Source organism: Triticum urartu, chromosome 2A (genome assembly GCF_056163025.1).
Source record: "Triticum urartu cultivar PI428250 chromosome 2A, HENAU_Tu73, whole genome shotgun sequence".
In the NCBI taxonomy this organism is placed as follows: Eukaryota; Viridiplantae; Streptophyta; class Magnoliopsida; order Poales; family Poaceae; genus Triticum; species Triticum urartu.
Genome location: NC_141874.1, coordinates 761,866,437 through 761,878,043, shown reverse-complemented (window position 1 = coordinate 761,878,043; position 11,607 = coordinate 761,866,437). Strand labels below are relative to the sequence as shown.

The following is an 11,607-nucleotide window of genomic DNA, read 5'->3' as shown; positions in this document are numbered from 1 at the left end:
AAGACCATCGTAGGAGGGAGGGGAACCAAAAATAAGGTGGTGGGGTGTGTAATTCCAGCGTGGATGACAAGGCCTAATGTTAACTAGGAGAGTGGCGGTGGCGAGAGCATGAGGCCAGAACCGAGGGGGCACATTGGAGTGAAACAACAACGTGCGGACGCAGTCGTTAAGAGTGCGGAGGATCCGCTTGGCACGGTCGTTCTGTTGAGATGTGTAGGGGCACGTGAGACGAAAAGTGGTACCGTGAGAAGCGAGAAGATGGCGAGTGGCAGCGTTGTCAAACTCTTTGCCGTTGTCAGTCTGGAGGGCGAGAATAGGGCGCCCGAACTAGGTAGTGATGTAGGAGTAAAAGGCCGTGAGAGTGGCGAGAACATCGGATTTGCGACGGAGCGGAAACGTCCACGCAAAGTGAGAGAAATCATCAAGTAAGACAAGATAATATATGAAACCGGTGTTGCTCGGAACTAGAGATGTCCAAACATCACTATGGATTAACTGAAACGGAAAAGAAGAAATAGTGTTTGACTCGCTAAACGGTCGACGAACGTGCTTGCCGAGATGGCAAGCATGACAAGTGTATTCGTCGAATTTATTACATGAAAAGGAAAAACTCTTGAGAATCTGGCGAAGGACGGTGGAGTTGGGGTGACCCAAACGTGCGTGCCAGAGGTCGACACCGGCTGCGAGGGCGACTGGAGAGGCGGTGGCGGTGGAGGCAGAGTGCACCGGGAATAAGTCGTCGGGGCTGTCACATCGGTGGAGCACCATCCGCGTGCGGGCGTCCTTCACAGAGAAACCAAGGCCATCAAATTCAACGGTGAGAGGATTGTCACGTGCAAGGCGACGAACAGAGAAAATATTTTTAACTAGGTTAGGGGAGACAAGAACATTAGTCATGTTAATAGGCGTAGAAGTAGATGGAAAGAAACTATGACCGACATGAGTAATGGGTGCGGAGGAACCATCACCAAAGGTGATGCGATTGGAAGTGGTGACCGGGAAGGAAGAGGCAAGGTTACCGGAGTGCGACGTCATGTGGGCGGTAGCCCCCATGTCCATGTACCAATCACCTCCACCTCCGTAGTTGGAGGGAGACGGCGCCGAGTGGAGTGCAGCGAGCAGAGTGGGATCGCATGGAGCCGGAGGAAGCAGGTAACCACCGGGCTGAGGCGCGTAGCCGCCCGGCGCATAGCCGCCTGGGGCGTAGCCCGGCGCGTAGCCACCGGGAGCGTGGCCGCCCCCACCCGTCTCGTAGGGTGCGGCGGCGAGGTGGGCCTGCAGGCCGGCCGGGTGCGGCCCAAGGATGCCCGGGGCCCGTGGGACCGGCATGTGGTAAGCGTGGACCACACCGGTCGACGGGTTAGGGCCGACGGCCCAGGGCGGGGAGGGCTGATGTTGGCGCTGGGCCCCCCGTACCCCGGCTGCTGATGCTGCTGCTGTTGGGGGCGACCGCCGCCCCCGCCCCCACGACGCTTGTTGCGGCGACCGCCGCCCCCGCCCTGCTGCTGTTGCTGGGGAGCGGGAGGTGCGGGCGGAGCAGGCGGGAGGGGGTAGTACCCCGGTGGCGCCGGCGGACGCGGTTGAGGCGGTGCGGGCTGCGGCTACCCACGAGATATCCCGGCGGCGAGGGCGGTGTGGTGGACATGGGCCTTGACCTTCTTCATCCGGCGTTCCTCCAAGCGTAAGGACGCGGCGACGGACTGGAAGGTCGGGTTCGGCAGCAGGGAGAGGTTCGAAGCCACGTTGCCGAAATCCTCATTGAGGCCGGCGGTGAGGGTGCTAAGCATGAGCTCGTCCGACACCTTGCCGCCGATATCGCGGAGCTCATCGGCGAGGCGCTTGAGACGCATGCAGTAGTCATCGATGGAGGAATCATCTTGGTGGCACCCGAAAAATTCCTGCTGCAAAAACACAAGACGTTGAAGCTTGTTATCGGTGAAGAGGTTGTTGATCTTGGTCCATACGGCACATGCGTCGTCATCCTCCGAGACGACCGTGTGGAAGATGTCCGGGGAGACGGTGAGGTAGAACCACCGGATGAGAGAGGCCTCAATGGCCGCCCAGTTCAGATCATCCACCATGAGATCGCCATCCACGGTCCCGTCGACGTGCTCGAGGAGGTGGTACTCGCAGAAGACGAGGTTGAAGTAGGTCTTCCACGCGTAGTACGAGGAGGTGGACTGATCAAGCTTGATGGGAACGCGGGTGTGGATGTCGAGATCACTAACGGCGGTGGCGTCGGGCACGAGTCCGGCGAACAGGTTGGAGTTGCTGGAGAGGGGGGACGCCATGGGAGCAGCGGCAAGGGGAGAGGTGCGGCGGCTCGGGTGGGAGGAGGATAGTGGCGGCGGCGTGGGGTAGGGTTAGGGTTTGGTGGGTGCGGCGGCGACTATGGGGAGGAAGGCAGCGGCGGCAGAGGGGAAGGCAGCGGCTGCGAGGGAAGGAGCGCGGCGGCGGCGGTTGACTGCGGCGGCGGCGCAAGGGAGGCGGCGGCGGCTATAGGGCGCGGCGGCGGCTGGTGCGGAAGCGGGGAAGGGGATCGGCGTGCTAAACTGATACCATGGTAGTTAGGAAGAATGAGATTGCACGAATCGATAATCATTGATCGTGTGCATGGTGCACATATATAGGTACATGGTGGACCGGCCTTTACTTGTCTCCCAAGATGTACAAATATAAGGGGGGAGAGAGAGATACAACGGTATAAATACAGACCCTAGTCCTATACATATGCAGTGTACAACGTACGCTCAACATTATGGAAGCATACAAAAAAACAATAGGGGGTAGAGTACTTTGCAACAAATTGAAATACATATGAAACATTATTTACTAGGGGAAATAAGGATTATTTTCTAAAATAGGGGGTGTAATTGCTCATAAATCCCACAATATTAGCGCTGGATTATTAGTTGTCAGAGCAAACATGTAAAGGAAGTCACCGAGCCGGACACGATTATGAGCCGGCCGGGACTCTGTCGGCCACCAGGCGTCAACCCATGTATATAAGGGGATGACCCGGTGGCGGCTTAGGGCAAGAAACAAGAGATTGATAACCAAGCCGGCGAGTTAAGCCTCTTGGTGATCGAAACCCCAGCAATACCAACACAACTAGACGTGGGCTTTTACCTTCATCGTAAGGGGCCGAACTAGTATAAAATCTCTCGTGTCCTTTGTCCCGATTAACCCCTTTAAGTTTCCTAGTTGCGATGGCCCTACGACTAAGTCCTTTCGCTAGGACATCTGCCGTGACAATTCCACGACAGTTGGCGCCCACCGTGGGGCCAGCGCACGGTGGACTTAAGTTCTTGAAGGGCAGTTTCGAAGGGCTCAAGGGATACGCTGTGGGCCGGATGACCAAGAGTCGTCGCGGCAAGCTCTACATCGACGACGAAGGCTGGGGCCCCGAGGCCGGCATTATTGAGTACGGGTATCGGGTCCCCTTCGGCAAAATTCACGCCTTCATCGGCCGGATCGCTGAGTCAAGCCCTGAGCCAGACATCCACACCAACCTCGTCAAGACGGCTCAGCGCGCGAGGACCACCCGTGTTCAATCTGTCGTGAAGCATGCTTTCGTAGGATGCGTCCACGGCGGTGAATACTCTGAAGGATCGGTGGAAGGCACTGAGACGGCCATCTGTTCAAACGCTACATCATCAACAGGTGAGACGGACTCTTTGTATCAGCTGCAGGATGGCATGCTCGGGGGATGTTCCGATGGTAGCAGTATTCCGGACCCCCTCGAGCCGCCAAATTGGGCCGGAGTCTTCATGGCAGGAACACAGCCCGGATAGAACTCCATAGCAGCAACAGCAACCGGGTCGGCGGCTGCCGGGTCAGTAGACCCCGCGCGCCCCCCGGCTCAGATTCTGATGGACCTCATGGATAAACTGACGACCCTGTTAACTGCCGTGGTAGAACTGGCGAATCAAGCTCAGCATGATGCAGAGGTGGCACGTGTACGTGAGGAGATGGTACAAGCCAAGGAAAACTTAGCAGCAGAGGAGGTCAGAATGGCCGCGAAACGGGCGGCTTTGGACGCACGTGTTCAGCAGCTCCAGGCGGAGACTTTCCGGCTCTCGGTGGACCTGAACGCGTCGAACGAGGTCATGCGGAGAAGGCACCAGAAAACTCAGTCACGTGTGCCTCTGACACTCGATCCTAGGAACCTTTTTCATACACCCGGGGCCGGGGCAAGTAACCCGCCGGAGCCAAATCGGATCACAACGCCCGGAGCACCAGCTCAGCCGCGCACCATGGAACCACTTTGTATACACACCGCTCCACCTCTTTATGTGCCAACACCACATGGTTACTTCTCCAATCCCCTGGAGAACCTCATTGCAGCTTCGGCCCGTTTGGCAGCTCTCCCAATGGAAGGTGACTCTCCGGTAGCGATCGAAACACGAAGGGTGAGAGAACTTCTTCAAACAGCTCTGGCACAGCAGGATGCATACTCCTACAATCGAGACAGGATCCATTCAACTCCTCGCCCAAGCCGGAGCCCAAGCTACAGTAGGTTTATGGAGCCAGCTGACATGTCAAGCAATGCTCAACGCCGCAACCGGCCACACAGGTATGAGCCGGTGCAGGCTGGAGCCGTTAACTTGGCGGATCAGGAGAGGATCCGGTAAGAGGCGGAGCGAGCGGTTCAACTGGCAGCAGAGCAGGCGGCTCATCAGACCTTTCCGGCTTACCCAGCAACCTCGGTTGAGGCAGGGGTGACCACAAGAACCAAAGGTGTCCCTTGCCTGGTGCCAGCCATATGTAATGAGCGTTTGCCAAAAGACTTCAAGGGGCCCCATAAGGTGCCTAATTACACGGCCGACTTACAGCCTGGGGCTTGGATTGAGAGTTATGAGATGGCTATGGAATTGTTGGAGGTCAGTGACGCGGCAATGGCCAAGTATTTCACTATGATGTTGGATGGAACAGCTCGTACTTGGTTGAAGGGGTTGCCACCCAATTCCATCGGCTCATGGGCGGAGTTGAAGGCTCGGTTTATCCAGAACTTCAAAGACACGTGTAAGCAGCCTATGTCGATTGTGGACCTGACTAATTGAAAGCAAGAGGACGGTGAGTCTACAACCCATTGGGTGCACCGGGTCAAGGAGATAATACATTCGTCTGATAAGATGGATGCCGGCCAGCAGTCTTGATGTTGGAGAAAAATTAGCGTTTTGAACCTCTGAAGCAGAAGTTGGGGCGGCTGAAGCGTGACTGCAATGACATGGGCCAGTTGATGGCGGCTCTCATCAAGTATGCTGATTCTGATAGTATCAAAGACCCGGTGTCTGACGAAGAAAAGACAACGAAGGGAAAGAAGAACGGCAACGGCAAGGGTCACCAGCATAACCCGGCAAATCAAGGAGGTAATAAGCATAAGACTGATGAGTTTGTCGCTAACACCAATGCGCAAGGCCTAAATCAACGGCAGGCAACCCCCTCGGTCGGGCGGGTCAGGTCCCACCCTTGAGCAACTATTGAATGAGCCTTGTCCAAGGCACGACACCCGGGAGAAGCCAGCCACCCACCTGTGGAAAGATTGTACAACCATGAAGGCGTTTAAAAATTCAAACACATTTGATGGAGGTCACGACCCAGGTGGTGGTTCAGGTGGTGGCGGTTTCCATGGCCCGGGCGCCGGTTCAGGTGGAGGAGGATTTCACGGTCAGGGCCATCCTGGTAACCAAGGAGGATATTATCCACAACCCGGCCAAGCTAATCAGCAGCAACAGTCCGGATATCAGAGCAACCCAAAACAGCTGAATAGTGGGCAATACCATGTGTTCACCACTAGTTTGTGTAAGAGGGACCAGAAGCTTCACAAGAGGGCTGTCAATGCCGTTGAGCTGCGATTCCATATTACTTACGTTGGTCAGAGCAGCCTATTGTGTGGAGCAGAGAAGATCACCCACCCCGGGTTGATAATCCGGGTCACTTGGCCTTGGTAGTGGCGCCTCAGGTCGGTGGATATAAATTCACTAAGGTACTCATGGATGGAGGCAACAGCATCAACATCCTCTACTATGAGACGTTCCGCCGGATGGGATTGACTGATAAGAGTCTTAAACAATCCAACACTGTTTTTCACGGTGTGGTGCCTGGCAAGTCGGCATACCCAGTTTGTAAGATTGAATTGGAAGTAGCCTTTGGAGATGAGTATGACTCCAGAGCAGAAAAATTAACCTTTGAGGTGGTTAAGATCAAAAGCCCATATCATGCTCTGTTCGGACGGCCGGCTTATGCCAAGTTCATGGCCCGGCCGTGTTATGTATATTTGCAGCTCAAGATGCCGGGTTATAAGGGCACCATTACAGTACATGGGAGCCGGAAAATAGATTTGGAATGTGAAGAAGGTGATGCTGCCTATGCTGAGTCTGTTTGTGCAACAGAGGAGTTAAAGTTTTACAAGGATCACGTTGACCCAGCAGACATGACGTCGTTAAAGAAACCAACAACAGAGCATGAGCCGGTGTTAAAGTTCAAATCAGCTGATGACACCAAGATGGTTGACTTTGTGCCTAGCGACTCATCCAAGCAGTTCTTCATCAATGCAAACTTGGATCCAAAATAGGAGAGCGCGCTCATTGAGTTCATCCGTGAGAACCGGGACATCTTTGCATGGAAACCTTCCGACGTGCCGGGTGTCCCGATGGAACTCGGTGAGCACACTCTCAATATTGATCCAAAATTTAAACCTATTAGACAGTTTCTCCGGTGGTTCAATGAAGAAAGGCGCAAGGCCATTGGAGAAGAGGTGGCCCGGCTCTTGGCGGCCGGGTTCATTGTAGAGGTCATTCACCCAGATTGGTTAGCCAACCCAGTGCTTGTACTCAAAAAGAACGGCACCTGGCGTATGTGTGTGGAATACATCGATTTAAACAAAGCTTGTCCGGCTGACCCTTTTTCCCTCCCCTGTATTGATCAAATCATCGATGCTACGGTGGGTTGCGCACATTTGAGTTTCTTGGGTGCTTATTCAGGTTATCATCAGATCAATATGGCAGTCAAAGATCAATAGAAGACGGCTTTTATCACTCCTTGTGCGCTTTCTGCTATGTGTCTATGCCTTTTGGGCTTAAGAGTGCCCAGGCGACTTACCAACGGTGTGTGCAGAATTGTCTTCATGAACAGATTGAGCGTAATTTTCATACTTATGTGGATGATATAGTGGTAAAATCCAGGAAAGAGGAAACCTTGGTCGCAGATCTGAAAGAGACCTTCGATAATCTCCGGGTCTACAAAATGATGCTTAACCCGGCTAAGTGTGTTTTTGGAGTCCCAGCCGGCGAGTTACGCCTCTTGGTGATCGAAACCCCAACAATACCAACACAACTAGACGTAGGCTTTTACCTTCATCGTAAGGGGCCGAACTAGTATAACATCTCTCGTGTCCTTTGTCCCGATTAACCCCTTTAAGCTTCCTAGTTTTTTTTACTCGTGTTGCGATGGCCCTACGACTAAGTCCTTTCACTAGGACATCTGCCGTGACAATTCCACGACAAGACTCTTGCACAAAGAGAATTGTAATTCTCAATAAGCCTCCAAACCTGCTTTGCTAGCAAGGCCATCACTGGTAGAAAAAGGGCCTATAGTCCCGGTTCGTAAGGGCCTTTAGTCCCGGTTCCTGAACCGGGACTAAAGTGTCGGTACTAACTAAAGGAAATTTTATGATTTTTTTTGAAATTTTTTTGAAATTTTTTTTTGAAATTTTTTATTTTCAAACTTCTGAATTATTTTAACCACTAGTCTGTAATCACCACCCCTCATCACTTCTCAATTTATCCTCTAATCACCCCTCATCATTCCAAATCATCTAACTTCCCGAACGGTCACCCATCCCTCTCACTACTCCAGCCTGAGCACGCTTAACTTTCGGGTTCTATTCTCCTTCGTTTTCAAGTCTGCACTTGTTGTTTTCCTGACAATAGTAAGATGTCAATCCTATTAACCTTCAGTAATTTTGCTTGAGCATGAAGTGACACATTTCACTGTTTGAGTTTGAAACTATTGTTTTAAAAAACAACAATTATTTAGTAACACTAATATTTCTTGAATAATTAGTTTGACCATTGTTTGACCACAGTTTGACCAGATTTGACCAAAATTGAAATAACTAAAATAATTATTTAGTAACACTAATATTCTAGAATAATTAGTTTGACCATTGTTTGACCACAGTTTGCCCACTGTTTGAATTTTTTTCAATTTTTCCACTCTAGATCTTAAAAGCCCCGTAACTTTTTTCTATTAGGTTTTTGAGGATTTTGAAAATGTTTAACGGGGTTCCCCCGGTTAAATTTGGATGTAACTTTTCGAGTAGATGATTTTTCATATAAAAAACGTTTTCATTCGAGTTAGTATGCAAAAGTTATGCCCATTTTTACAAATTTCAGAGAGATTTTGCAAATAAAGTCAAAATTCACATTTGCAAATTTTCCCAACAACCAGACCACATATCACATGAGAAACTTACTTTCTTTTATTTTTTTTGACATTTCCATTATTTTCTTTTATTTTTTTAAAACTGAAAAGGCGATCCACGGGGGGGGGGGGGGGGAGGGGGGTAGAGTTTGAAAATGGGACCTTTAGTACCGGTTCGTGGCACGAACCGGGACTAAAGGTCTCAACCCCATTAGTCCCGGTTCGTGCCTCAAACCGGGACTAAAGGTCTAATCTTTAGTCCCGGTTTGAGGCACGAACCGGGACTAAAGGTCATCCCACCCTTTACTCCCGGTTCATGTCTTAAACCAGGACTAAAGGGCCCGAGTGAACCGGGACTAATGCCTTAGCCGCACGAACCGGGACCAATGCTCACATTAGTCCCGGTTCTAGACTGAACCGGGACTAATGGGCTGAGCCGGCCTGGACCATAGCCCTGTTTTCTACTAGTGCATGTTAAAACTATGTATATCTCTGAAACACATTCCACCCTTCTCTTTCGGCACACACATCTTCCACCATGCGAACCAATGCATTTTCCTCCGGTCTTCTTCGTCACCCCACCAATAGTGCGACATTACGTCAGTGATCCCCTTGCAAATTTTCTTTGGGAATTTAAACACAGTCATCGCATATGTTGGGATGGCTTGGGCCACCGCTTTAATTAAAGCTTCTTTACCACCAAAAGAAAGAGTCCGTTCCTTCCAGCCATTGATCATGATTTGAATTCTTTCAATGATATGCTCAAAGAAAGTCACTTTATCCACTCCAGTCATCGAAGGTAGGCCCAAATATTTTTCCGACAATGATTCTGTCATTATGTTGAGGATTTGGCATACCTCTGCCTTAACTTTCACGTCTGTATTCGGACTAAAGAAAATAGAGCACTTTGCCTCACTCACCAACTGGCCCGATGCTACACAATAATCATTCAGAAGTGATCTCAAAGAATGTGCATTTTGTGGAGTAGCCTTCATCAATATAAGTGAGTCGTCAGCAAATAACAAATGAGATATGACAGGATAATCACGACACACCTGAACACCATTTAAAGAATGAGAAATGAGTCCGGACAGGCCCTCCGCACATAACAGAAACAAGTACGGAGAGAGGGGGTCGCCCTGGCGTAATCCACTTGTTGGCATAAAAGGAGTGGTCTCATTGGAGTTAAACCTGACCTTATATTCAACTAAGGTTACACAGGCCATTATTAGATTCACCCATCTGCTGTCAAAACCATGTTTGAATAGCATTACTTCCAAGAAAGATCATTCGACTCTGTCATACGCCTTGTGCATGTCCAGCTTAACAGCACATGTGCCCACCTTTCCCTTCTTTCTCTTCTTCATTGTATGTAAACATTCATAAGAAACTATGACATTATCAGTTATGATTTGACTTTTGACAAATGCGCTTTTTTGGGTTTCACTAATTACATCAGGCAATAACAATTTGAGTCTTGAAGCCAACATATTTGATATTACCATGTACACAACATTGCAGAGACTAATCAGTCTGAACTGAGTTATCTTTTCCGGATTGTCCACCTTGGGAATAAACACTATAGTAGTTGTATTCCACCCCTCCGGTATCACGCCCGAGTTCACTGCCTATAGGACCTCACGAACCAAATCATCACCCAAAAACGGCCAAATTGTTTTGTAAAAAATGGCATGCAACCCGTCCGGTCCTGGAGCTTTGAGGTCCCCTATGGAGAAGAGGGCTTTCTTCACCTATTCCGTTGTAGAAGGGGCTAAGAGAGACTCATTCATATATCTCGTCACCTTCGGTTTCACTTTATTTAAAACATTTACATCCGGTATAGCAACTTCAGCAGAAAACAAAACTTGAAAATAATCTGCTATAAGCGACCTCATAGTTTCATTATCCTCTACCCAAACACCATTGTCGTCCCGAAGACGCCTGATGTGATTCCTCTTCTTATGTGCTGTAGCAAAGTTGTGGAAGAAATTTGTATTTCTATCCTCGAAGTTGAGCCAGTATGCTCTACTGCGTTGCACCCAGTATATTTCTTCCTTCTCCAGCAATTCCTCAGTTTCTATAAGTATCGTTTGTTGCCGATCCGCCACCTCATCAGTAAGGGGGCCCGATCGCAACATCTCAAGCTCAGCCTTCAGTTCTTTTAGCCATTTCTAAGGGTCCTTTAGGATTTCCCGGTTTGAAACGTGCATTGCCTCATGTAGAACTGCAACCCGTTCAGCCAAGGATGAGTTGGGGCTTGTCCGCTCCCAGGCTTCATTAACTAACTATACCACGTCGTCCCCCTGTAACCACCTCGCCTCGAATTGTTTTATTCTTGATCTGAAATTGTCCCCCACAACATCCCCTTCCGTATCTTTGAGGATGGGCCTGTGATCAGACTTTGAGTGCTCCGTGTTTGTAATTTTTGCATGCGGAAACAGTAGATGAAACTATCCGTTACAAACTGCCCGATCTAGCCTCTCACGCAGCCTTCTCCTTCTCCAAGTGCACTGATCTCCCACAAGGCCCATATCTTCGATCTCACATTCCACAAGCGTGTCTCTGAAATTTTGCATCATGTTCACAGGCCTCGGTGGTCCTCCCTCCTTCTCGTGTGAGTACAAGATTTCATTCAAGTCGCCTGCAATCACCCATGGGAGACGATCTTGCTGATAGAGGCCTCTAATGCATCCCCATGAGAGGTGTTTATCCTCCCAACGCGGCTCACCATAAAACCTAGTGAATCTCCAAACCTCATCACCGTCCGACCCCATATTCACGTCTATGAAGTTCTTTGACTTTCCTTTCACAGTAATCTTTATTGGATTGTGCCAGAGTAGGAGCAAGCCCCCACTGCTACCCACACTTTCCACCACCTCTACATGATCCATTTGGATTTTCCTCCGAAGTTTTTCTGCCCTAACTATGTTTAGATGTGTTTTAGACAGAAAAAACACATCCGGCCCCCATTTCTTCTGGACATCCAGAAGCGCCCTTACTGCCACGACACTGGCCATGCCACGGCAGTTCCAACATAAGATTTTCATTGCTCCCGGCGAACACCCTCTAGGGGAGTCGCCGATGTGGGTTGTGTCGAGCTACCACTCACTACTAGGGAAAACCCTAATAGTAGCATGGGTTTAATGCCTACTAGTAGCGCGGGACACCGGGAGACACCGC

At 50.2% G+C, this 11,607-nt stretch overlaps 1 protein-coding gene across 1 annotated transcript; it reads right to left on the bottom strand.

The window, feature by feature from the left end:
• Window positions 1-1,601: 1,601 nt before the first annotated feature.
• LOC147987991 (uncharacterized) lies at window positions 1,602-2,291 on the bottom strand. The gene has a single exon (XM_087542573.1). The coding sequence runs from the start codon at window positions 2,289-2,291 to the stop codon at window positions 1,602-1,604; it is 690 nt and encodes a 229-aa protein (XP_087398699.1).
• Window positions 2,292-11,607: the final 9,316 nt, after the last annotated feature.

What these genes read in the sequence shown, in the direction of transcription:
- LOC147987991 (XM_087542573.1), bottom strand. Translation starts at nt 2,291, where the DNA reads ATGGCGTCCCCCCTCTCCAGCAACTCCAACCTGTTCGCCGGACTCGTG.